Source organism: Parus major, chromosome 28, assembly GCF_001522545.3.
Source record: "Parus major isolate Abel chromosome 28, Parus_major1.1, whole genome shotgun sequence".
In the NCBI taxonomy this organism is placed as follows: Eukaryota; Metazoa; Chordata; class Aves; order Passeriformes; family Paridae; genus Parus; species Parus major.
Genome location: NC_031797.1, coordinates 259,135 through 286,046, shown reverse-complemented (window position 1 = coordinate 286,046; position 26,912 = coordinate 259,135). Strand labels below are relative to the sequence as shown.

The 26,912-nt window shown below is 47.8% G+C and overlaps 1 protein-coding gene across 7 annotated transcripts; it reads left to right on the top strand.

Moving 5' to 3' along the window:
* The first annotated feature begins 2,122 nt into the window (after positions 1 to 2,122).
* On the top strand, positions 2,123 to 26,751 carry TMPRSS9 (transmembrane serine protease 9). 7 transcript variants are annotated; one of them, XM_015651794.3, is made up of 21 exons: positions 2,126 to 2,344; positions 8,267 to 8,419; positions 10,875 to 11,026; positions 12,756 to 12,883; positions 13,303 to 13,370; positions 13,794 to 13,972; positions 15,100 to 15,141; positions 16,088 to 16,259; positions 16,475 to 16,749; positions 16,924 to 17,060; positions 18,297 to 18,612; positions 19,428 to 19,599; positions 20,845 to 21,116; positions 21,818 to 21,954; positions 22,476 to 22,833; positions 22,922 to 23,038; positions 24,439 to 24,610; positions 24,697 to 24,762; positions 24,923 to 25,188; positions 25,714 to 25,850; positions 26,323 to 26,751. In XM_015651794.3, exons 3-21 carry the CDS (start codon positions 10,903 to 10,905, stop codon positions 26,482 to 26,484), a joined length of 3,300 nt encoding a protein of 1,099 aa, XP_015507280.1. In that variant the 5' UTR covers positions 2,126 to 2,344; positions 8,267 to 8,419; positions 10,875 to 10,902; the 3' UTR covers positions 26,485 to 26,751. The 7 variants fall into 7 exon arrangements, with proteins under 7 accessions (XP_033376091.1, XP_015507280.1, XP_015507279.1 ...); XM_015651793.3 differs by lacking the exon at positions 8,267 to 8,419; XM_015651796.3 differs by lacking the exon at positions 8,267 to 8,419 and having other exon boundaries at positions 2,127 to 2,344; positions 13,797 to 13,972.
* The last annotated feature ends 161 nt before the right edge of the window (positions 26,752 to 26,912 follow it).

Genomic DNA, 26,912 nt, shown 5'->3' with positions numbered 1-26,912 from the left:
ATAAAAATGAATAGTGTAGAATTTAATTTTATGAAAAAAAAAATAGAATTCTTTAATGTCTCTCATAAAGTTATGTTTATTATTTTTTCTATTCCTATGTTCTCTTATATCTTGATTGGCTTATCACTCTAAAATCAATATTAAAAATTGAATTAAATCAAACAATATTTTTTTCTCCTTCGAGAATGTCTCTTCCCAGTGCAGAAAATAATATGAAACAAGGAAATCTGCACTTAAAATGTCTTTTGGGGGTGGTGATGTAGAGTGTGTGATGTACATCTTGATGTGTCAGGATGGGGTTCTTATGATAAAAAGTTCTTCATTTCAAAACAGTTTTCATAAGCTGATTTCTGTCCCCATTCCATTTCTTGCTGTACCACAGGGAAAGAAGCAGGAGACAACCATTTAACCTCACATTCATTTTTTCCATGCCCTCAGTAAAAGGATCTTCCTGGGAAACAGAATGAAGTGAATGGTCTTTGAAATCCTTTCATGTAAAGTTCTCCTCACTGTGTTTTTTGCATCTAGAAATTTTCTTGACCATGGAAATAATTCCATATCCCATGCATTTTCCAGCATTCCAGCATGAAATGTAGCAAACCAGCTAAACATTGTTAAAGATATTTAAATCCTTCTGGTGTACCACAGTGTTTTGCTGATTGTTCTATTAAATTTTGAGTATTATATTGCTTTAGTGCAGTGTTAATTTTATGTGTGCACCGTGACTGTGTGTGCAGCAAACATAAGAGACAAAGGTGGTCCCAACTGCCCCTGTTGAGTTTGATTGCCAGAGATCACAGCTATAGTGACTTGTCTTCTCACTTAACTTTGATATATTTACTCCCAGCCACTTCAGCAGGAGTGCAGAAACTGCTGCTCCTAATTTCTTACTTATTTGACCACTGATAATTTTGTTGGTTTCTTCTTTTATTGCAGTCCTCCTCCCCTTATTACTTTTGGTCTTTTGATTATGCAGTTTTGCATCTCCATTCACACAAAGATCCTCTTTATGTAATGAACTATGTATTAAAAGGATGTCAGTGCCTCACTCAGCTCTTTCACAGGTTTGTACAGTCCATCCGAAAGGACAGGACCTGCCTGTGGTGTTCATGTGACTCACAGCCAAACGTGTTCAGATTCAGAGATTGAAGCATTTTTCTGGTTATTAGCTTGGTGCTAATAAGACCAAGGTTCTCAGTTTGATTCTCATATGGGCCATTCACTCAAGAGTTGGACTCGATGATCCTTCTGGGTCCCTTCAAACTCAGACCAGACAATTGTTCATTATTGATGCTTAGCAGGAAACGGAAAACAGATTTCAGTTGTTGTTGCTCAGTCTGGAGAGATCCATAGCACAGCAGATATTAGGAATGAAAGGATACACTCTAAACAAAATCTACTTCAAAATCTCTATGACAATTTTATAATTTTAGAATCCTATGTTCTTTTACTGCTTTGCCATCAAACACATGAACTGCTCAAGTTTGTTGTTAATGTTGAAGCTACTTAAGAACAGAAGTGGCAATTGGATGAGAGATGACTGTGTCAAGGAGTAGGCCAAAATTCCGACTAAAGCAAGAACTAAAGCAAGTTCTCAGTTTTTCATGTCTTTTTTGTCTTTTCAATATGGCAGAAGAGTCACCTGTGGGCTTAAATAAGAACTTCAGCACAAGGAACTCTGTCCAGTTTTGGCTTCTGCTGTGGGTGTGTGTGATGTTGGATAATCCCTGCCCATTCCTGTGCAGCAGTGAGGCTGTTCTAACACAGAGGCTGTCAGGAGGATAAATACAGTAGGAACTGGAAGGGCTATGGATGTCTGACTGAGGAAATTAGTAGGGTTTTTTGGGAATCCTGCACCCTTTACGGTTTCTGTGTGCATGGGCCAGTGCTGGTTAACAGATCATCCCTGTGGCTTTAGTGTGGGGGCTGCCAAGTTCTGGTGATGGGGGAGGGAAATTCAGTGCTACAGGTATGAAACACCCCACCTCAGGCAGCTGTTTTCCTTTATGTCCTGCTGCTGGAGGGGATGGAGCTGCACAGCGAGCTGCAGGAATGTCTCGTGACTGGGGAGAGGCAGGAGCTGGGGCTTCACTGCTCCGGTTCCCAAAGCCGGCAGCTGGGGAGCGGGGGAGGGGGGCTGGGAGTGGAAAGTGTTTAATTCCAACGTTCAGTGAAAGCAACAAACCAGCTCTTCAGGCTAAACTGTTCCTGTCTCTCAGCCTGTGCCTTTAAACTCCGCCGCGAACTCCCCCAGTGCCTCCCACCGCCCCCTCCGGCGCCCCGCGGGCCCGGGCGGCTGAGCTGCCGGGGAAGGCACCTGACGGCAACGGGAAAAGCAAAGCGGGTGAGTCCCTGCTCCTTCCTAGGAGCACTTTTTACTTCCTTCAAGGTGCTGTCCTTTCTTGGCTCGGATGGGAAGAGAAAAATCTGCACCTTTCCCGACAACTGCACCCCACCTTTTGGATGCTCCTCGCCCCGCGGTCCCACCGCCTAGCGCGATCCCTTCTGCCTGGCTGGGGCTCGGGCAGCCCTCCTCCTTCTCCTCCTCTCCCTGCTCTTTTTTCACCTTCTCCTCCTTCTTCACCACCTCCTTCTGTTCTTCCTCCTTGCTTCTCTATCAGAGTCAGACAGGTTTGCTGCCTGCACCCGCAGGTTTTCAGACAAGCTGCAGTTTGAAACTGCTTCTCCACGCTGGATTTTCCCCCATGCCTGGGAGAATCCCTCGTGCTTTGCTGGCTCTGAGGAAACGGCCTGTTTCTGAATTTATTGAGTGTGGGGAAAACAGCTCAGCTCACCTTTTATTGAAAGTAATGGAAAAAACTTCTGCTCTTGCTGATGGCTAAGTAGTTTTCCTTATGTAATGCTGGATTGCTTTTCAGTGCTTTTTGGTTCCATGTAATTCTAACATGATTTAGGGGAGACTGGGAGCACTTTGCACAAGCTGGTGTGTGGTGCTGGAGTGGGTTTGATCGTTTTGAACCAAGGGAACCCACTGGCTACAGAAACGGGGATACCCATCAAATGTCTGTGTAAGTTTGATCCTTCTGCCAGTAGTGTCCTGCAGTTGTATTTCATCTTTTGCCTGTTAACCAGTGTGTGTTCAACAACATGTGGGACTTAATGGATGAGCCTTGGTCAAAAGTGACCTCTAGACCCTCTTCTCTGAAAGTACTGGTTAAGAGAAACATCTTAATTTCTTAAACACTTTGGAAGCCAAATGCAGAGAATGGTCTATATTATTTGAAAGCTATAGCAAATTAGGAAATATTCTAGAAAGAAAGCTTGGGGTATTTCATGGAAAACAAAAAGCGCAACTTTGACAGTAATGCAGACGTAAATGCTGAAAAAACCAATATTATCAATGTAGGAAATACAAGAGTGAAACAGACGTGGCAGTGAGCAGCTTCGACCTAGGCATCGGACAAACTCTTCTAAACAACCTCTGGGTTGGGCTTAAAATAGTATCATCATTTGAGCTTAAATAAATATTTCTGTAGCTGGATAGTTCTTTGTCCCCATGGTTGAAGGGAAGGGCTTGAGAGTCCCGCTGCTTCACAGCAACTTGTGTTGCATCCCTGAGGTTGCCCTGCAAAGAGCCCCTGTTTAAGCGAGGTGCCAAACGAGGCAACCCCGCCCAGGGCAGGGCTCGAGCAGTCCGTGTGTGCCAGAGTCCTGCGACTTCTGCTCGGGGATGCCCTCCTGAGGCAGGACGGCTGCCCAAAGCTGTCCAGGGGCACACAGCTTCAGCGCTGGAGTTCAGCATGTGGCACTAGCCCCATATCGACACACGGACAGTCTCACTCTGCGGCCTCTCTTTGACTCAGGTGCTGTGAGTTCACTGCTTCACTGATACCTTTCATCACTGGCTGCTTTCTCTGTGTCAAGTCTTCCTTTGAGGGAGCATGCATTGCAGGAAATTGATTTCAGGGTAGCTTGGGTGTTTTTTAATGTCTATCTGACAATCTGTAATAGCAACTGAAGCTAGGTAAAAATGTAATTTAATGTATGTAAGCTGGTAAGAAAGAACAAAATGTGATTATTTGTGAAACAAAGACCTCTACTGTAGCCCCTGTTCCTCCAAGAACCTCTGGTCCCAGTATGTCCATCAGCTTCACTGGGACCAAGATTTCTCCTACATCCCCTGCACTGGGCCAAGCAGTGTTCAAGGGAGGCGAGTGAATGTCAGTGAAAGAAATGCCATGAGTTGAGCATGTGAATTTTTCTTGGCCATTCATGAGCTGAAAACTATCAAATTATATAGAGCTCCTATTTTGGAAAGTAACCAGACAAACATGGACTTACTGGATACTCCCTATGTGTATTCAGTATTTACTATCTGTACTGAGTTTTCAAGCCAGCACAGTTGGGGGGGCAAGGCTGCCTTTTTTTTATTGTGTAATCCGTGGCTACAAGTTTAAGAAGTAATTGCAGGTCCAAATCTGCCCGGTACTTTGTTACCAGTGAGAGAGCTCAGGGCTGAGTGTCTCCAAGGTGGAAGTGATGTTAGAGCCTTTGTTACCCGTGATAATATGAGCACTGGGGAGCTCAGCTTGTCTGTCATGCCCCAGCTGAGACTGCTGAGCTGGCAGGCAGGGAGAGGATCTTCTTACTTGTAAATTGAGAGACATTTGTAGACCAAGGGGGACAATAAACAAGGCCAGTACAGTGTCATTTGGCTCGCTGGGAGCAGGACTACAGCTGAACCAGATGCATCTCCTTGATGAGTGCTGCAGGTGAGCAGGGACTTGGAATCCTCACTGATCTGAGTGGCAGGGGCTTTCAATTTTGCTCACTTGCAGGCTGTGCATGGTCTGGGAGCTTGCAGTGTCAGGGCTTTTCACTCAATAACAAGAGGTGTCCTCAGCTCAATCTGCATTCTCTTGAGTGACAAGAGTTTCTTTCTGCTTGAAAGTAGACTTTAGCCTTTTAAACACAGCACAACCACTTCTAAATGCTAACCTACAGAGAGATGGGGAACATGCTCTATTCATCCCTTACAGAAGCTGGAGATGGGTTAGAGCAAAAGGATTAGAGAAATACAGTGTTGGCTGGTCAGGGAACCAGTGTCACGGTAGAAGAAGCTCATGTCACCCAAAACAAAGGCCATGTAGTCAAACCTGTGCTGCTGGTCATGGGAAGGTTTGACTTTGATGATGAGAGCTCTGTCCTCTATCTGCTCGACCAGCTGCTGCTGTCTCTGCATAGACTTTTTTTTCATGACATAAGATCATCTCATCAGAAGATTGAAGGGGAAATATATGGGCTCACCAGGAAGCAACAGTGTTGGAATAAATTCCAGCACTACCTTCTCTGGAGCCCCACTCAGAGAGAGTGACCCATAAGGAGGAACTGGCACACAGCTCTTTGCCTCTCCAGACTGACGTCCTCACACTGCACCACCACCCAATAGGTACCACTGGTTATAAATCCACTCCCTCACAAAAGTTTTCTACCCTTCTCAGTAGCTGCTGTCACAAGTTCTGAGCTTCATTTCAACTAAATTCCCAACTGTATGGAAAAAATCACTAGTCTTGATTTCTCTGTTAAAATGGGCTAAAACTAGCCCATTTTAACAGAGATATTTGAGGCTGGCTGTTGCCACCACCTTGCTCTGCCAACAGATGTGTTTGCACACCTCTAATCTCCTGTGGTCATGCTTCTCATTTCACTTACAGCAAATGAGCATCTTCTCTCTCCTGCTCAGGCTCATGGTTTGGTGACATAGGTGTGTCACCAAAGGTCTGTTGTTTTGGCGGCTGTGATTTTGGATGGTGAATCTACCAAATGAGGCATATTGGAGTCTGCTTTCTGATTTTGGGCTACCTCCTTCTGGAGAAATATTCTGCTTCTGCTGAATTCCCCCTTTGAAGTGCCACAAGTCTTATCTTGGTGATAAAATCAATAGTCCTTCACTTGCCTTTGGCCACATGCTCATTACTTGCTGTGGCTGCAGGCAGATCTGCTGCTGAGCTCGTGCTATGCCTTGAGCAAGCGGCATGTTTGTCATACCTGTGCCATCATTTTGCAAAGGCTCAGTCTGGATTTACAGGTCACAATGAGACAGTTTTACAACCCCTGTGTCTGAAGGCTCAACAGACACCCTATTGCTGTGCTAAGAGCCACACCACCTTATTATGGAATGAAGCAATTAACAGTTGGTTATTCAAATGGTTCCAGCATATTGGGTGCCCTTTATCACCCCAGTGTGGGAGAAACCATGCATGCTTGAGTACAGAAATGCAGCACAAAGACCTGAGAGCAGCCCAGACTCTCCACTGGGGGATTGCATGGGGGTGGGGGAGTGGTTTTCTTGCATTGTCCGTTGGGGGACATCAGGGTTTCCTTGCATTTGTTGTCTGTAAATGAAGTTGACTTTTGAAAACACAGATACTACTGTTTCTTTCCTGTCTTTCTTTCCTCTGGCTAATAGTTCACAGCAGGGCATCTCAGCTTGTGTCCTCATGGTCGAGGGCTGCTGGTAGGGGCCGCCAGGCTGGGAATGGGAGAAACTGGAGAAGAGCAGGGGGAAGCCTGGGGCAGTGCAGTGCAAGACAGGAGTGTAAACACTCCTCTTCTGAAGGGAGACTGGAGAAGGCTAGGAAGGCAGGATGCCTCAGGAAGTGAAAACATGAAAGGGAAAACAAGGTGAAGGAAGTACCAAACAGTGGAATAAAGGAGGCCAGGGTATGTGGAGGTGAATGAAGAAAACCAGCCCTTTTGCTGGGCAGCTACCAGCACAGTACTGGGAGATCTGTGCTTCAGACTCAGGAGCTGTGGCATTTTACAAGAAGACAGTTTCTACCTGAAAACAGGAACCAGCACGATTTGTGCTGGAGACTGGGCCAGTCCTGCAAGTGTGTACGGCATGGGATCCCCTGAGCTGTAGAGACACCTGCCACAGTGAGGCTGGGTCTGTGGCCAGTGCATGGACAAACAACCAGGCTGCTCCTCTCATGGCCCTGCCTTGTCCCTCTGCTGCTCCTGCAGATGATATTCCCCCAACATGCTGCAAATGCATGTTCTCACACACGAGATCACACACAAAAATGTGAGATCACACAGACAAATATGAGGTCACACACACAAATGTGAGATCACACACACACACACACACAAATGTGAGATCACACACACAAATGTGAGGTCACACACACAAATGTGAGGTCACACACACAAATGTGAGGTCACACACACAAATGGGAGATCACACACACACACATGAGATCACACACACTCAGTCACACACACACATGAGATCATACACCCACATGTGCTATTTGTCCTCCTTGATGAGAAGAGTGGGTGTGAATGACAGTTTGGCTAATTGGGTAAAGGAATATTTTTACCATATCACTTTATATTTTACAACTTCCCTGCTTGAACCAGCTGAGAAATAAAATCCATCTTCCAAGGAAATCCTATGGAATTACTCAAGGCTGCCCTAGAGCAAAATCCAGACTTCTGTGGAGAAAACAAGCAGCAGAAGAGCAGAGGTAGTGGCCACTTCCCAGCACCATGGCAGATCCTCAGGGACAGCCAGAGATGGTGACAGTCTGCAGGACAGCTCTTCCTGTGCTGCACATCAGACATGCCTTCTCTGCTAAAATGTAACAGTGAAACGATGCCCCACTGGTATGGGCACTCTCTTAGGTCACAGCTCCCCACACCCTGCTCTAAGGGGCACCATGCTTTATAACCACTCACAAATATAAGCTGACAAAAAAACATAGATGTGCTTTTACTTCTCAATAGTCCTATTGGAAACTCATGGCTGTTAATATCTAATTTCTGCCCCACTAACAACATTTACTTTTCACTCATCTGATTTTATGACACTATTTTTTACTGTGTATAGCTTCTTGCCACAGATCTCTGCTATGCATTTATAGATGATCCTTATTCTCTTTCACAAAAAAAAAATAAATTGCAATCTCTATTTTACTCTTGAAAAATGGGTTTTCCATTTGCATGTCCTTTTAATTCTTTTTTAACTCACACCACTGACACCAAAAGAAAATAAACTTTCCTTATGCTAAAAGGGAGAGGAAAGACAAGTTTTGATTGTTTTGGGAAGTATAAAGTTTCACTCTCTCTAAATAGTCTATTTTTTCCAGTTAAAATGCCTCTGCAATCACTAATACAAACTTCTTTCTAGGGTTCTGAGTACCTTTTATTTTAGTATGACTTTTACATGCAACTAAGATTGTATTGTCAAAAAAATAAGCCAGAGCCAATTTTGTCTGCAATGTTTGGTTTTTTTTCTCAGATGCATTTGTCCTACCTTTGAGGTCCATTGAAATCCACTGTTGCACTGGTCAGCACACCTGAACTAGATTTCTGAGTGCCCACATTCAGCACACTGCAAGAGGGACAGTGACTCCAAAACCTACCGAAAGAGGGAAGGAGAGATTCCTCATCTGTATGTATTCAGGCCACAAGGACTTGTGTTCCCTACTTGTCTCCCCTTAGCCAGGGCTGAATTGTCAGAGATATTGTTAGCAGAACCCAGGGGCCACAGTGCTGATCTGTGCCAGGCTCAGTTACAGCTGAAAAAGAATATTTGGATGTCTGCTAAAAAAAAAGAGGCATTTTGGACAGACTCTCCCTTCCTCTCCCCTTTCTCCGTCTGTTGCCTCACAAAGAAGTGACCTTCTACAATCTCTTATCTAGAAGCTTTGGTTTAAAGAGCTGCTGACGCCTCTTGGAAAACACTGAAAAGCTCTTCTGAAACAGGGAGCTGCTTCTCCCTGTGTCCCTATCCTCCCCTCTTCCTTTCATTGCTGAATGCATTTACATTAGAAAAGGCTGTTCCTCTGCAGCTTCTCTGAAGTCACAGTCTGATTTACAGCAGTGGGGAATTGCTGCTGTGGCAGCCCAACCTCTCACAGCACCGTCTGAGTGGATGGGAAGGGACCAGGTGAGATGTGCCTCGGCAGAACAGACTTTTGAACTGAGGAAGGAAGAGCTGTGTGGGTTTTATACTCTTGATGCTGTTGATATCAAGACAGAGTAAGTTTGAGAGGTGACTGTGCCTAACCAAGGCTTTTCTGGTGTCTCCTGTAAATCTGAGTTTCCCCAACAGTTCTCAAAAAACTCATTCTGAAGCTGAGGAGCTCTGGACCCTTGGCCAAGAAGGTTGGATTTCTGTGGATTTCCACTCTAACCACACAGATTGCCTGAGACAACTTCAGCCTGCCAGTTTGAACAGAAGGATTGTGTGTCTTCTTCCTGCCTATGTGGGAGAAATATTAATACAGTAATTTAATACATTTTAGGACCACAGGAAATCAGTGTCCCTCCTTGTCTCATCAGGCTTGTTGCAGGCACTAACCTGTCTGAACAAAGTAATAACTATGGATATTACAGGCTTGTTTCATTCCTTGTAATACCTAATTGTTGATGATGTGCAAATATAGTCTGTCTTGTACTACCAAGACTGCAGAGAAAAAACAAAAACCAAACAAACAAAAAACAAAGACATATTCTTTATATTTTTGGCATTTTTTAATTCACACTTGGAGCACCATATCCCACCTGGGGCTCTTCAGTGCATGGAATGCATTGACATACTGAAACCAGTCTAGTAAAGGCCAGGAAAAGGTAGAGGCAGGAAAGTCAGCAGGAAGGGGCTTTGCTTCTGATGCAGGACCAGTTGAGGTAAAATACAGGAAGCACCAGTGCCAATGTTGGCCACAGGGAAGGAGAATCTAGGGTAGCAGAAAAGCTGTAATCAAAGGACATATTAATTGCTCTTTATTACTAGGCATTGAGAGCTCTCATCTAAATGCTGTAGTGGGCTTTGCCACCCACTGTGATTTTATAATTCCTCCAGAATTCCTTCAAAAAATGTGGAATAGCATTGGGCTATATGAAACCTCACCCTGGAATCTGCCTCATAAACTACAGGATGCCTCATAAAGTACTCTTTATTACTTAAAGAGTTTCAATCCATATAACACGCACCTTGGGGATATAAGTAGCCTAATGCCAAGACTTCCATAGCCAGGTCACAATGGTCCAGCAGGAGCAGATAATGATTTCTGAAGTATTCAGTGCCAATTAGCTCTGGTCCATTCATGAGCCAGAGTTCCAGGCAGGTCTCTTTCCACAGCTATCTATTCAGACTAAAGTTTCATGTTTAAGGATGCGACTGTAGTACAGCTGTGTTTGCAGACCTATAAGATTATTCTGAGATAAATGTTGAACTTTACAGCTCAACTGTTCTACCTATTACTGTAGCTCCATGACTCCTGAGCAGCACCAAGTCATCCTCTAGTGACACTGCCTGGGTTTAGGATCTTTATGAGGGGTGATGTCTAAGGCAAAAGGAGCAAGCCAAAATGTAAAGCCCCTAGCTACTCAGGCTGTGCTAAGAGCTGAGGAACCTGTTCACCCTGGCACTGTGGGCAGTAGGACCCTGGCACCCTGCTGCTAAGCAGGGCTGGGTTATTGCCTGCTGAAGAGCAGGTACAGGGTGCTGCCAGGCAGGTTCTGTGCTGCTGGGACACTGGCTCAGCATTCATCCAGAGCCTGAGCAGAACACGGAGATGGAGGCATCAGGCTGGTTCATGCTCACACTGGCATGGCCACTGTGAGCACAAGCACAATGGGCATCACCAGTCACTGGTGGCCTCCAAGGCCCACAAGACAGAGAAGGGGAACCAGGCAGGGAGGAGCCACTATGGTTGATGAGTCCAGGTCCTACAACTTGAATCTCCTGACTGCAGCCTGAGGCACGTTCAGGGGACACAGTGTGTATCTACCCTTTCATTTCTTGGGGCAATGCACTCTTTGGAGCTCCTGAGGTAATCTTAGCTGGCAGGACAAATTTCATCCCAGTCTTGTCATTTTCCTTCTCTTCTTTTTAATCACAGAGCCCGTCTGTAGAGCTGCTCAGAAAGCATGGACCAGATAAAGACAGGGCAAGGCACCCAGAGAAGGAGACTGGGGGCCTGCTGCTGGAAGGTAACCGCTGCTGCTGCTGTGGTGGGCAGTGCAACAGCCCTCTGCCTGGGGATCCTGCTCGGTGAGTGTACAGCCAGGGACATTCTTTCAGTTTATCAACTCCAAAAGACAAGTGGTCTGCACTGCTTATAGCAAAAATCCTCAAACTCCTCCCACTGAAGACAAAATGCAGACATCTTTCTGCACAATTCACAAAAACTACAAGGGCTATAGTCAGCTCTTGTTCTCAATATGTGACTTTGGAGCACTTTACCTTCAGTGTCTCATGATACATATGCTCTATTCCTTTCCTACTTGATCAATCTGATGTCTTTCTGTGGCAAGATGACTTGTCTAGTGGATGAGGGAAAGGGTCTGAATCTGTTTCAACTTCAGTAAAGCCTTTGACACCATTTCCCATAAACATTTTCTTGAAGAAACTGTCTGCTTATGGCTTGGATGGGTGTGCTCTTCAATGGGTAGCTGGATGACCAGGCCCAGAGAGTGGTGTTGAATGGAGTCACATCCAGCTGGAGACTAGTGACCAGTGGTGCTCCTCAGGGCCACTTTGGGGACAGCCTTGTTTAATATCTTTATTAATGGTCTAGATGAAGGGACCTCAGTCAGTTCACAGACAACCCAAGCTGGGTGGGATGTTTATCTGCTGAAGCAATAGTGTGGCCATCAGGACCAGGGCAGTGACTGTCCTGTGCTGGGCACTGCTGAGGCCCCTCGAATCCTGGGGTCAGTTTTAGGTGCCTCATGACAAGAAAGACATTGAGGGGCTGGAGCGTGTCCAGAGAAAGAAATGGAGCCGGGGAAGGGGCTGAAACACCAGGAGCAACTGGGAGTGCTGGACGGGCTCAGCCTGGAGATAAGGAGGCTGACGGGGACCTTCTGGAAAAACTCCCTGACAGAAGGGGGCAACCAGGTGGGTGGTCAGGCTTTGCTCCCAGGAAACATGGACTGTGAAGAGGAAAATGCCTCAAGGTGGCCCAGGAGAGTTTAAGATTGGATATTGGGAAAGTTTCTTCACTGAAAGGGCTGTCCAGCCCTGGCACAGGTTTCCCAGAGGAGTGATGGAATCCCCATCCCTGCAGCGATTTAAGAAACATGTAGATGTGCCATTAGGGGACATGGGTTAATAGTGGCCTTGGCAGTGCTGGTGGAATGATTTGACTCCATCTCAGAGGTCTTTTCCAACCTAAACAATTCCATGATTCTATTATTCTGACCTGTAATCTCTCTCTGTGACTTTGAAATTTCTTGTCACTGTACCTTGCTGCCTCTGCCATTTCCTATCATGACCACTTGCAGCCACTAAGCACTGCCAGTTTTACTGTTCCACTCCAGAGCATGACCACCATTTCCTTCCCTCTTCCACCTCCCTCCTGGTGCTTCTGCTGCCCCATGGCCAGATGCCACCTCAGGCCAGCACCCTGGTGAGGACCCAGCATGACAGATCCCATCTGTACAGTCAGTTTCTAGGCCAGCTTCAGTACCCAGAAGAACTTTCCCAAGGCTGTTCCTGCACAGATAGAGCCAATCTTAGGTTGTTGGCTGTTCATGAATTTCTGTCTCAGGCTTGGCAAAAATCCACTATTTTCAAGTTCAAACAAGTTCAGTGGAAAATGCTATTACTACACATGTGCAGGGTTATCCCAGTCCAGTTACAGGGCACTCCCAAGGCAGCTGGGATGGTCAGGGATAGTCAAGCTGCTAAAAACAAGGGGTTTGAAGGGCATGATGATATCCATGTTGCAATGCTGTGAGGAAAGCTGCTTCTGACAGACACCTTCCCTTTCTGGCAGCCTGCCATTCCACAGGAGAGGCCAGCTTTGAGCACACAGTGGAGCTGAAAGGAATCACATTCAACAGCAGCTTACAGATGGAGAACTCAGACTACTATAGGGTGCTGACACCTGCTCTTGAAAGACTGGTGAGTTGATCTGAGCCTTCTGGAAAAACGTTTGTGAAACACTGTAGTGGCAGCACCAGCAGAATCTTTTTGCCAAGGGCAGGAGGAAAACTAGGACTTCTTAAACATCAACAAAGTACACTGTGGGGCTGAACCACACTTCAAGAGGCCCTGTCAGGGCCCTGGGAGACATTCATGGAGTGGGAAATTGTTCAGGCCTACTTGCAAACAAAATAAGGCATAAAAAAAGGATGTACTACCTCATGCCCTTAAAAGCCAGAGTAGGAGAAAGGTTACATATGAGCTGGACACGGGTGTTTCTGCTTATAGAGAAAAGAGACCATGCATCAACAGCTCCATTCCAGCAAAATCTCAGGCATCATCTATTCCCACCTCCTTGGGGTCCAGCAAGTGTGTGACCATCACTCTTTGCTTTGCAGTTTCTATCCAGTCTCCAGGACTCCCAGCTGAACTGGAGTTGCACTGGTTGCACTATCCTGGGCTACAGGTGAGTGTAGGCAGCTAACTGCAGATCCTGCAGCTCATGTTTCAGGGCATTCTAACAAGCCTCACCAGGAAGGTGAACTCACACCTGTGTTCTTCAAAGCTAGTACAAAGAGAAACTGGTTTTTGGCCAAGGCTGGATTTTCATGTGGGATTGCAACAGTGTTCTGGATTCTTTCACCTGGAAATGCAGACAGAAAGGCAGAGGAAAACAATTTTGTTCAACTACAGCTTTGGGCCAAAGGGAAAAAAAATTCAAATGACCACTTCAACACAGAGAATCTCCAGAGAAACCTTCAATCGTTAAGAATCAAAATATTAAGAATAAAATGTGTTTCCTTTGAGTTCCCTGTAGACAGCTAGCACAGGAACCTGTCCCTTGTACTGATCATAAAGCCAAGGTGCCCCTTCATTCTCTGTCTCCCAGTAGGAATGGAAATTCCGGTGTGATCGTCCATTTCCGCCTGCTCTTCACTCCCCAGGATTCCCAACCCCTGAGCTCTACCTTGGAGGAGGAAGCTCTGAGGCATGGGCTGGCAGCTGCCCTGCACAAGCAGGCTTTCCCCCTGGCTGCCTATGGGACCATCTCCTCAGCTTCTCTCACAGGTATGGCCCTCCCACCTCTGCCGGGCAGGCAGAGCAGGGTGCCCCGTGCTGGGGCTGATGGCAAACAAGGTCACACAGTTAAGCCACTATTAGTCTCAGACAAACTGCTGAGCTTTAGCTCTGCACATCCACTCAAGGCTTCATGCCCAGCAGCAGTGTTAGAAATGGGGGTGTTGCCAGGCACCCAGCAAACCAATAAAATTATCTGCCTGGCTCCCAGCTGCTCCAGCTTCACCAGACAGCAGCGGAAACCAACCTACATCTTGGCTGCTGCTTAACAGATATTTGTGGGGGCCCCAAATACCCCTCCAATACTAATACTGTCCTGCTGCTCTGCGCTGTAAGAGTAGTTTGAGGGGCCCACAGCAATGACAGAACCTAACGCATAAATTGCAACTGCTTTGGCTTTTCTTGCAGCACCTGGAATCACTCTGAGGGACTGGGAATGAAGCTCCAGGAGGTTAATGGCTGGGGTTGTCTGTACCCACGTGTGCACAGCAGCCCTTAGGCAGATATCAGAACTGTAGCAATTACTACAGCTCAGGTTGCTATTTCTCATACTTAAATTACTGTCTGAAACCACCTGACAAGAAATTCTCCTTTCCTTCTGTGGAGTTGCATGTGACATAGGATTCCAGGTCCAGCCAGTTTTAAAAAAAAACATGAGCCTGGGAAACAAGAAGGTGTGGGCTCCACTGCAGCTCCCACGGCACCCTCTGCCATAATCAGCAGGATCCCTGGATCTCTGGGAGCCTTGTGCTGCCCAATTGGAAGGTGCTGAGAGTCCTCTTAGCTTTAGACAAACAGTCTTGCATAGCTTCAGCCCCAGTCTGCTCCTGAGAGGCAGCTCACTGCCACAGCTTTTGGGAATTTCTTTCTGCATGGAGTCACCCCAGAGCCTGCTGGGCAATAGGAGCTGCTCCTCCCCTGCCCTGTGGCAGAGTAAGGGTCCCCAGCAGGGGCCTGGGCTGTGCCTCACCCTCGATACGGGTGGGCAAAGAGACAGCCAGGAAAGAGAGGAAGATGCAGAAAAGCCTGTGTCAGCCCCAGCCCAGGAACACAGCTCCAGGACCTGAGGCTGGGCTGCCCTGCCCCTGCTGATCCTGATTCCTTCCTCTCTGTCCCAGGTCCCAACAAGGTTTCTTCCCACAGACCTGGACTGAAATCAGGTAAGAGCCAGGCAGCAGGAAGAACCCCCTGCACTGTGCAGCCTCCTCCTCATCATCTTCACCAGCAGCCTGAATACAGATACAAAAGGTGCTTGGGTCCCATTTTGTTCATAGCCTGGTGGCCCAGGGGTCTGCAAGCTCAAAACAAGCTGCAGCTCTGCTTGCAGCACTATCCTGCCCAGACCTGGGGGCAGCCAAGGAGCAGAGGTACAAGGATACAGTGGTTGTTGTCCCTGGGGAAGCCAGAGGAGAGTTGCTGTGTGGACTGCAGAAGACATGAGTGACTCAAGCCTTACTGTCCCCAGGGAGCTGCCCTTGAGACACAGGCAGTCACTTGCTCTGACATCCAGTGTATGAAAAGAAAGCCCTGAACATGACAGCCAAACAGGCTGTGCTGATGCCTCTGATGGAAAGGGTTGTGCTGAATCTCCCACAGCAGGTCTCCTAGACATAGAGACCAGCCACAACCCACTGTTGGCAGACCTTGACAGGTGGGACACCATTGGCTCTCAAGCACCGAAGAGAGCCAAGGATATGACATGATTTTCAAGCCAATAATAAATGGCTCCATCAGGATGAGGGAAATTTTGCCCTGGTCCCATCAGCTGTGATGGGCTGTGGCAAGATCCACCTTCCTGGTGGGCTGGCACAATGGACAAGAGCCACATGCCCCTGAGCTGCTGGAAGGAGGCACTATGTTGCTCTATGGTTTCTTGCTCCAGAAGAGTTTTCGGGAGGATGTTGTGATGGCCCAGTGCTTTTCAGTGTTCTTCCCAAGCCTGCAGGTTAAAGGCTGCCCTGTGACATCCCAAGTACCATCCCGCTGCTTGAGCATATGCCAGCAGCACACACAAAACCGGAGCAGCTTTTCCTACTTGCCCCCAAGAGGCTGTTGCTGGGGTGCAATGGCAGGATCCTGATGCACTGGCTTTCTCCTCCCTTTCAGACTGTGGGAGTCGCCCTGCCATGCAGACTACCAGCAGGATAGTTGGAGGCTCAGAGGCGTCCAGAGGGGAGTTCCCGTGGCAAGTCAGCCTACGAGAGAACAATGAGCACTTCTGTGGGGCTGCAATCCTCACAGAGAAGTGGCTGGTGTCTGCTGCTCACTGCTTTACTGAGTAAGTTTTAGTCACACCACCATCCACCCTCCATCCCTGTTCCAAAAACTGCCATATCTGCTCAAGTTCACACTGCACCACTCTGCCCCACCATGTGGAGAAGGAGGAGTTTCCATCACTCCTGGAGTGGATGGCAGGATGGGCAGGAGGCAGCTTGGGTTTGCAGGACAATGTTGTGGCTGCAGGCTCACATGGCCCCCATGTGTCTCCTCTAGGTTTCAGGACCCAGCCATGTGGGCAGCTTACACTGGGACCACATCCCTCAGAGGCTCTGACAGCAGTGCAGTGAAAATGGACATTTCACAGATCATCCCACACCCCTCTTACAATGCTGACACAGCTGACTATGATGTGGCTGTGCTGGAGCTGAAGAGACCTGTGACTTTCACTAAGTACATCCAGCCCGTGTGCCTGCCAGATGCTGGCCATCACTTCCCCACCAGCAAGAAGTGCCTTATTTCTGGCTGGGGCTACCTCAAGGAGGATTTCTGTAAGTAAAGCATGTTAGGCAGCAGAGGAGACATGGTGGGCTGTAAGCCAAGCAGAAAGCATCAGAGGAGGGAACTCTGAACTTGCTCTGGCCAGCTGGGGTGGACTGGGGTGAGCTGCTGATCCTGTGCAGGGCTCCCTGAACTGAACTCTCAATTGTGTCTTTCTTGTTCAGTGGTGAAACCTGACTTCCTGCAGAAAGCAACAGTGGAGCTTCTAGACCAGAACCTATGTTCCAGTCTCTACAGTCATGTCCTCACAGACAGAATGATGTGTGCTGGCTACCTGGAGGGGAAAGTTGACTCCTGCCAGGTAAGTTTTGCCCAGAGAAGACAGCACACCTGCCCACATAAGGCTTTTCCTTCCCAGTATGCACCAAGTGACACTTCAAGAAGCAGAACTGACACCATGGTCATTGTTTCTCATTGAGGTTTGAGGCCCTGCATTGTACCCAAGCAGAGATCAGTGACTGCAGAAGACACAAATGAGGATATGTTCCCTACTGTTTAGAGCAGGGCACTGTTTTTTAAGGGGCTCTTTCAGCTAATTAACTATTAATTAGATCAAATCTAATTAACTTTTCTCTTCTTCCTGAGCTGTCATCAGGACTGGCCATACCAATATTCCACACAGGTCTTCAGATCAAAATCCAGCTGGGCAAAGGGCAGCAGTGGAAACTAAAACATACACAACTGTTTTTGGTGAACAACAGAGTAGTTTTTTTAGGTAGCCTTTATCCATCCTGGAACTGCAGCTGGTCAGCTGCAGACAGGCCTGCCTTTCATAGTATGGAGAGAGGAGAGCAACGATGTGGGAGGAGGACTGTAATTTCCAGGTTGGTCTCTGTGTCTTGGCAAGACTGTTCAAACCAACAGAAACCAGCTAAACAAATCCACACTTTTCTGGTAGTAGCTCTTCATATTTCTGCATCAAATATAGTAGAAACACCAGAGAAGGGGCCAAGAATTGAAGATTCAAGGTTGGAATATGAATGTAACCCATCTGGTTATTCATTACTGATCTAGAGCAATCTCATCCCCAGAAGGCATTAGCAGCTTCACAGACACATGTCCATCAGTGATAGTCACAAGGCCCCACAATAACCAAGAATTGACCAAGGAACCATAGACCAAATCAAGAAAACCTCATGCAAGCATTAACGTGGTCTCCCTGGGCTGTGTATCAGGCAATGAATACCCATCATCTGGCTGTGTACAGGCTGCTAGGATCAACCTTTATGAGGTTTAACAAATCAAAGCAGTAGAATTGCTTAGAAATGCTAAATCCTAGATTTTATGGATGGTGTCCTTTATTCTTCTGGCATATAAAGGGCACAAGGCTTCTGTGTAATAGCAGGACAGTGTGCCCACATGGAGGAACACCTAAGGGCCAGCACAGAGATGCTCTACTCATCACTAGTTGAAGCAAATACGAAGTGAGTTAGGATACATAGGGACAAAGACCCCAGCTGGTAGAGGGATGCTAGGGCTAGCCAGGGCAAGTTCAGTGCATCCCCAGGGAGAGCTCACCATCTGGCTTTTCTTGCAGGGTGACTCTGGTGGGCCCCTGGTTTGCCAAGAACCATCTGGCAGATTTTTCCTGGCGGGAATTGTGAGTTGGGGTATTGGATGTGCCGAAGCCAGGCGCCCTGGGGTTTACACACGTGTTACCAAACTCAGAGACTGGATCTTGGATGCTATTTCTGCCTTCCCTACCTCCATAGCCCATACTGTTCCTCCAGTACACTTCAGGACTAACAGTAACATGGTCAGTGCTGAAGAGGTCAACACCACCACTGGAGAAACTCCCACCACCTCACCAGCCCCAGCTGCCAGCAGGCCAGTGACTGCAGCAAGACCACAAGGTATGAGCACCCACAGCAGGTGCACCCTGGTGGTCAGAATGGCAGGTACAGGTCCAAATGTCAGGTTTGTTCCTCTGCTGACCTAAGCTGACCTTTTGTAGGGTGAGCCACACAACTTAGCCTAAGTGCTGAGGCACAAGTGACACTATATGGCTGCCCTGGCTCAGTCCAGAGCAGCCTGGCAAAGTCACTCAGTCATGCAGTTCCGTGTCTGCCATTGCTTTTATGACTGTGTAATCTTGCTGTGGAACTGGTCTGCTCTGGCAGGCCTAGAACAGGCCACTAAGGCACAGCAGCATCTGACAGTATTTAACCTGTTGATCACTTAGTTTTTCTTGCCACCTAACTGCTCCCAGCAGTTCAAAACTGATGGCTGCCCCTTCACAGTAGCCATGCATCTCTCCCTGAAGGAAATGAATGCAGGTGTCTGCAGGATGACCTGTTCACTCCAAGGAGCTCTCTCAGCAGTTTTGCAAGAAGACACAGATGAAGGGTATTTTTCTAAATCTAGAATAAACATTTTAGCTGGAATGGCAAGGCTAAGAGGCACAGAGCTACTGATTACTCTGCCTTCAAGAAAGGCCCAGGATTCATTATTTGCCAAGAGCAAGATGCAGAACAGCAGTTTTTGTGAAAGTCCAGCTGTACATGGCTACTATCAGACACTGCCACTGTCAGCTGGCAGGGATTGGGTAGATGTCTCACACCTCAGCCCTAGCCTGCCCTTGCTAAGATTTACTGGTTAGAGAGAGCAGTCTCTCCTTGCTTGTCTACTGCTAGGAATACTCACAAGTCATGCTTTGACTTTTGTTCAGAGTGTGGAGGACAACCTGGGTTCTCTACACCCAGCAAGATTGTGGGAGGAACAGATGCTTCCAGAGGAGAGATCCCTTGGCAAGTCAGCCTGAAAGAAGACTCAAGACATTTCTGTGGAGCCACCATCATTGGGGACCGCTGGCTGCTGTCAGCAGCTCACTGCTTCAATGAGTAAGAGCCCATCCCTGCCCCTGCTCCCAGCTCACCTGCCCAGCAGCACAGAGCTGGGTAGCCAAATCCACAGTGTGGCACTGGAGTCAAGAAATGGAAATCAAGAACACATGTTGGACATTAATTTTTGCAATAACTAGAAATTCATAGAAAAAAGGAGTTTGTGGGGAGGTTGGAATGAGGTAAAGAAAGGTTAAAGCAGCCCGAGCAGGGAGCAAGGACAACACATTTAAAAGGAGTGGAAGAAGGTGTCACAAGAGAGTTTCTTTATAAACTTAACCTTAAACTCTGAAGGATTTTAAGACAACCGCATGCATTAAACATCTGGGCAATAAAGGAGCAAGTGAAAAAGAAGGTAGACAAGTGTGAAATGAGGCACACAGCAAAACCAGCAGTGTCTGTCTGTGAATGAGGATGAGTCTCCATCAGCTGTTGCAATTCAAAACAAGAGGTCAGAAACATGTGGATATTGTCCTGAGAGCAGTGGTCTTGTGGCGGGGGCAGTTAATGAGCACGGGAATGCAGTAAAAAACAAAGGAGAAAAGAGGGATGTTGCTGGTAATGCACAGCACACCGACTGCTGCAACATCACAGGGAGGGCAAGAGTAACACTGTGTGAAAGTGCAAACAAGGCTCAGGGATGAGCTGGGTGTGGAGCAGCATCATAACAAGCACAACAAAATAGACCAGACTAGGCCTGGGGAAAAAAATCTAATGGAGAGGCAGTGTTTGTTGGGACTGTACAATAATGAAAGGTACAAAGTGTTTAGGGAATGCCTTTTGCCTGTCTTTTTAAGATACCAAATAATCACCAATGGAAAACAATCAAAAGGAAGCAGTTTTTTAAAATAAATTTCATTAAACTGAATATTTAAAATTCACCTGGGGTTAAAAAAAAAAAAAAAAGAATAAAGCACAACTTTAGAAAAATCCAAATAAAACCAAAAAATCCAGCAAGACCTACTGAATACAGGTCAACACCACCACTGGACCTGGTCTGGCACCTGTGTGCCAGAACACTCCTGAAATGACAAATTTCTGGAGGTGAAGAGAGAATTATTATTACATGTTTATTTGCTCTTCAGGTAATATCCAACAGGTGCCACTGGAAACATTCTTTAGGCCTGAATTAGCAGGGCTGCTTTGCTGCATGCTGATCATGTAAAGCTGTATGCAATTTCAATGTCAGAATTCATGCCAGGCATAAGTGTGTGAGTATGCATTCTTAGGTTTATGTATTTGCAGGACAATGCCAGAAGAGATCGAAGCCTATGTGGGAACAACATCCCTAAATGGAACAGATGAGAATGCAGTGAAAGTCAGTGTAAAAAGAGTGGTCCCACATCCCCTCTTCAACCCCATGATTCTGGACTTCGATGTGGCTGTACTTGAACTGGCAAGACCTCTTGTCTTCAACAAATACATACAGCCAGTGTGCCTCCCACTTGCTGTGCAGAAGTTTCCTGTTGGCAAGAAATGCCTCATTTCTGGATGGGGTGACCTGCAGGAAGGGAACGGTAAGCAGTAATGCATTACCTGCTGATTTGCCTTGGAGCAGTGATACCCTGAGCAGCAAAGCCCATGCCACTGTGACCCACAGTCTTGGGAATGTATAGGACAGGGGTCAATAACAGGGACAGTCAGGAACTGACAGAAACACAAGAATAAGCAAGAATAAAGGCACACAGAGCACTGCCTTAAGCAACAGTTACCTAGGAGTCACCAGCAAAGAAGAAAATTGAGAGAGCACCTTGGTGGGAACCAGGAGAAACCTCCTGGACTGCCCTTAGTAGCTCTACCATGCTAAGCAAGTGTCAGGTGCTTGCCTCAGGGCCTGCTGCAGCTCTGGCAGGATGGTATGTCAGGCACAGCAGCCACTCTCAGTCACAGAGATGTTCCAAGCAATGAACATAAGCAAAGATCCCACTATAGGGAGAAGGCCTGAGTGACATGTGTGCTACCGAAGAAGCCCAGCTTACAAGAAGCCCACATTCTCAGGAGCATGGGACACAAACTATGTGCAGAATCCTTAGCACAGACACAAAACTGCACCCTGGGGTGAGCAACAAGCCTCAGGGCTGCAGAGAAAACAGGTTATACAGGACTCAATTCCCATGTGGGATTAGAGCCTGTTTTCCTAAAATATATGTTCAGTGAGTCTAAAAGCCACTAGTTCCCTCCTTCTGCTGCACTCACTAATTCCATATTTTTCATGCAGACACCAAGCCCGAGATCCTGCAGAAAGCCTCTGTGGGCATCATAGAACAGAACACCTGCAACTTCCTCTACAACTTCTCCCTCACTGACCGAATGATCTGTGCTGGCTTCATGGAGGGGATGGTAGACTCATGTCAGGTAAAAGTGTGGTATTTCTCTACTCTGTAGATTGTTCTAGAAAGCTGGGCTAACTCTGCCTTCAGCAGATCCCTGTGAAATATTTAGTGAGCTGCTGTGCTGTAATCCAGCTGTGTAATTCACATATACTTGAGCACAAAAACCCTAACCCACTACTTTGGAAATTTAGAAAAGTAAATAAAGCTCCACCAAGTTGAGAATTACTTAAACCAACATTCTACCACTCTGTCTGGCCAGACAAATCCTGGCTGAAGCAGGTCTCCTCCTGTGGCAGTGAGTCAGCGGCAGTTGGTGGCAGCTGTGGAAAGGTGGTGGCAGCTGTGGAAAGGTGCTGACAGAAGTCAGGTTGAGCCACTGACCCTAGCTTCAACTTCTGCAAGCTCATGCCCTGCAGACACACTCTGTGACAGCAGACACACCCACAAGACTGAAGAAAGAAGAGTTGGGGGTAGTTAAGTCCTGGTGTGTCTGAGGGGCAGACCTGATTGGACTCAGCAGCCATTGCCTTGCTTCTTCCACAGGGAGATTCAGGTGGGCCCTTGGCCTGTGAGGTGACCCCGGGAGTGTTTTACCTTGCTGGCATCGTGAGCTGGGGATTTGGCTGTGCCCAGGCTATGAGACCTGGTGTGTACTCCAGAATTACCGAATTCACAGACTGGATCCTGGACACCATCTCCCAATTGCCCAGTGATGGCACAAGCACACCTTCCAGTTCAGCCATCCCTAGAACTTCTGCCATGGCCATTTTTATCCAGCCCAGCACAATGGCTGCAAGCCCAACCAGCAGAACCACCCTGGAGACAAAGATGAACAGAACCATGAATGAAACTTCCACAGCTCTGAGAGCAACTGAGACTGCGAAGCCTACCCAAACCCCAGGTAAAACTGATAACTCATGCATTGACATATTGGCAGGAGGCCTCCAGCACAGAGGGTACTGAGCAGGCCATGGGTTATTGCCTTCCAGTGGTGCCTTGTACCAGCCTCACTTTCAAGTGTTCCAGCAAGGTGTGTATTGGAAAAGAAAATCCTGAATGTGATGGTGTTGTGGACTGCAGCAATGGTTTCGATGAGCGCAACTGTGGTAAGTTCTCCTCTGTAGCCTGTGGCTGCTGCCAGCTGTGCTCTACATGACCTGGACTCCACAGTGGTACCCACCTGTCTTGGTTTTGGAAGACAGGTGTCTGCTAGCGAAGGCAGGAGCCTGCCTTGGAATGAAAATGTAGACCCCTCCCTCTGAATTATTATAATTTTGAAATCAAGGAGCTCTCAGGCAGAGATCTGGGGATAGGAATAACAGTTCTTTACTGGTGTGTATAACGAGGCCCACAAACAACAATAACTACAGCATTAACAACAAAACAGAACCAGGGGCCCTGTGACAGCTTTCTCAGTGAGACGGGAAGGGATGGAGGAGAGGCTTTGCTTCACAAACCCCCTCGGGCAGTGCCGGTGCTCCTGCAGGGCTCTGAGGAACACTCAGCTGGAACAGCAGGGATGAGCTGAGATCCTGGGCCGGTGGCTGAGGTGGAACAGCAGGGATGAGCTGAGATCCTGGGCCGGTGGCTGAGGTGGATCAGCAGCTCCATGGTGGTGGCTGGCACTGCCACACGTCCCGGCAGGACAGGGGGGCGAGGCCATCAACAAAGAGGGGAGAAAGAGAAGAAGCAGCAGCTCTGTCTGGGTGAAGGCGAAATTCCCTTCTCTCCACAGCAACAGCTCCCAGCAAAGTGTCCTTCTTTGAAGCTGAAGAAGCCGCCAAATTGTCCCCACCCTCCCCTTTTCCTGCCCCCCTTGGCCCAGCCGAACACTTTGTGTTTCTCAAGCACCCACCAAGTACCTGCAGTCAGGTTTTTCCCGCAACTAATGGGTAAAAACTCCACAGGTGGGCCAGAACTAAAAGGACACCTAACCCCCAACACCACCATATTCACACTAGTTGTCTTGGGCCCAGACACTGGGGGTCTAGGCCAGCCCACTGTGGCACAGATTGTACTTGCGCTGCCAGAGCCTAAAACATGATAAAGCTAGATGAGCCAGATCCAGATTTACTGACAGAAAGTGGGGCCTCTTCTACTCTGCTACAGACATTAGAACCCATTTCCCAACATACAGGCCTTTTGGCCAGTCAGTCTGGGAGCTCAAGGTGGCAAGACAGCTCTGCACAACATGGCAGCCCAGAAAGTGTCTTGTCATCCCTGGGACTGCACTTTGGGCTCCACATTCCTTGCCATTTGATAGCTCAGACAGCCCATCCACTTGTGCTCCTCAAATACCACATCCTTGGAAGGTGTGATCTGTATTAACAAGTCTGCAAAATACACCCTTCTGTCAAGCCTTGCCTCAGCTGGGTGAAGTGAATTCACCCCATCCTACTTCCCTGTGTACATGAAGGTTTTCCCACAGCACGGGTTATGGAAGGCAGGCAGTCATTCCTTTCATTTATGGTTACTTAAACCCACAGTGCTTCTTCCTCTGTTCCAGACTGTGGCCTAACAACTGCTCTAGCCTTCAGCAAGATTGTGGGTGGTAGCAGTGCAGCCCAAGGAGAATGGCCCTGGCAAGTCAGTCTGTGGCTTCGGCGGAAGGAGCACAAGTGTGGGGCTGTTCTCATTGCTGACCGGTGGCTGCTCTCTGCAGCTCACTGCTTTGACATGTAAGTCTAAGATGAGCTAGTTAAGGCAGCTGGTTCTTGCCTTAGTCCCATCAGCCAACTTACCCTTCCCCTCCCTCGCTGTCCAGCACCCTGGCTGGGATGATATGCCCCACAGGAAGCACACACTCCCTATCAGAGAAATGCCCCTGCAGGTAAGTGGGAAGAGGAATGGGTGGAACACAGCCTGAGTACACCCACTGTTCTGGAGACAGGGGTCGTGTCCTCCCAAGGTGTGGCCAGCCCCACAAGTGGAGGGATGGCCCTTGTTGTGAGGCTATGCTCCTAACAGCCAGGTTTGCTGTCTTTCTGCAGTTACAGTGACCCCAAAATGTGGGTGGCCTTTCTAGGAACACCCTTCCTGAGTGGCATCAATGGCAAAATGGAGAAAATATTCCGTATCTACAAACACCCTTTTTACAACGTCTACAGCCTAGACTATGATGTGGCACTACTGGAACTGAGCACACCTGTCAAGTTCAGCAGCACCATCAGACCAATATGTCTCCCAGACAATTCTCACATCTTCCATGAAGGGGCCAGATGCTTCATCACAGGCTGGGGCTCCACAAAGGAAGGAGGTACTGGCTGAGAGGGCCCTACCACATCCATGATGGCCAAGTTCACTGCTACTTACACTTGAACACATCTACAGCTCCCATACCACCACCTCAAGCACTCCCATCCCAGCCATACGCTGCAGAGAATACCAAGCTGGGCAAGGCTTGGTGACACCATCATCTTCTCCCCAGCTACCATGTGCACTACTCCTCCTCTTTATCACATCTTTGCCCTCTTGGAGCCTTCTCAAGCTTTCTACATGCTAGCCACTGTGCTCTCCACCCCTATAGCAGCTGCTCCAGCTGTGCTCCTGCAGTACAAGAACCACCCCAATACCATTTGTATCTTGTCAGCCAAGCTGCCTGACAAACTACACACCCAAGTGACCTTCCTGTGTTTGCCCTGCTGAACCAGGTGTGACTCACTTTCCCACAGCAGGTCCCTCCCTCTGGCAAGCAAGTAAAGCTGCAGAGACCCCATTTCTTCACATGCTGCTGTTTCTCATGTGCTCTTTACCCAGCTAACAGCAATACTTATCTCCTCAGGTCTCATGTCAAAGCATCTGCAAAAAGCGGCAGTGAACATGATTGGAGACCAGGCTTGCAAAAAGTTTTACCCTGTCCAGATCAGCAGCAGGATGCTGTGTGCTGGTTTCCCACAGGGCACCGTCGACAGCTGTTCAGTGAGTGCAATAGCAGCAAAACACTGTGGCTAGAACAGAGCAAGCTCCTGCCAAGTCCCTAGACTATATTCTCTCAGGAGGGCCATGCCCTGCTTCCCCTAGCTCAGCTGTCTGTTCATCCATTAACTGGCTGCTGCTTTTATCCATGTTCATCCTGCATACACCTCATGCTGCTTGCCCCACCAACCTGTGACAGGTCAGGGAAATACACAGAGAGATAGTGCTAAGCAAGAGACCACATGGAGCCTGTTCCATGTTGCTAATGTACCCTCAAACACACTCTTCTATGTTCTAGAACCCCAGCCCCAGATTGTTCATGCAGGTACATCACTGAGCAGTCATCCAGCTTGGAATGGGGCTCCTGGGGAAGTGGGGAACAGCAAATGCCCATGCCCAGAGAGATGGACATTTCACAGCAGGGGGAGCTGCACGTCCTGTGGCTTGATACTGGATCCTTTTCCTCTCTCTGCAGGGTGATGCAGGTGGGCCCCTGGCATGTAAAGAACCTTCAGGGAAGTGGTTTCTAGCAGGAATCACAAGCTGGGGCTATGGCTGTGCCAGGCCATACTTTCCTGGCGTCTACACCAAAGTCACAGCTGTCCAGGGCTGGATTGTACAGAACCTGAAGCTCTGAAACAACATTTCACCACTCAGGGAAGGTGATGAATGAGAGGAATAACTGCCAGAGGATGCACTAACCCCTCAGCTACTGTACATGTACTGTACTGTCCTGATGTTGCAAAGGGGTGAAGATGGCCTTGCAGGTATTAAGCAAATGGCAGTGTTGTGTGACCTGCTGGTTGTTACACCAAGGCATTTGATAACTACTTTGCATAGAAAGGTACAAAATTCTAGATATTTTCTATAAATAAATGAAGCCTGTCCCATTTGGCCAAACATACTGTGCATTAAAACATGACCTTTGTAGTTGGATGGGTGTCAGAAAGATCTGCCAAAGATTCATGGAGTTCGGCTGACCTCTGCCTATGAACTGTCATTCAAAGCCAAGCCAACAGACTCATGACCTTTGCCCCAGCCCAAAGTTATGTCCTTGCAGAAGCT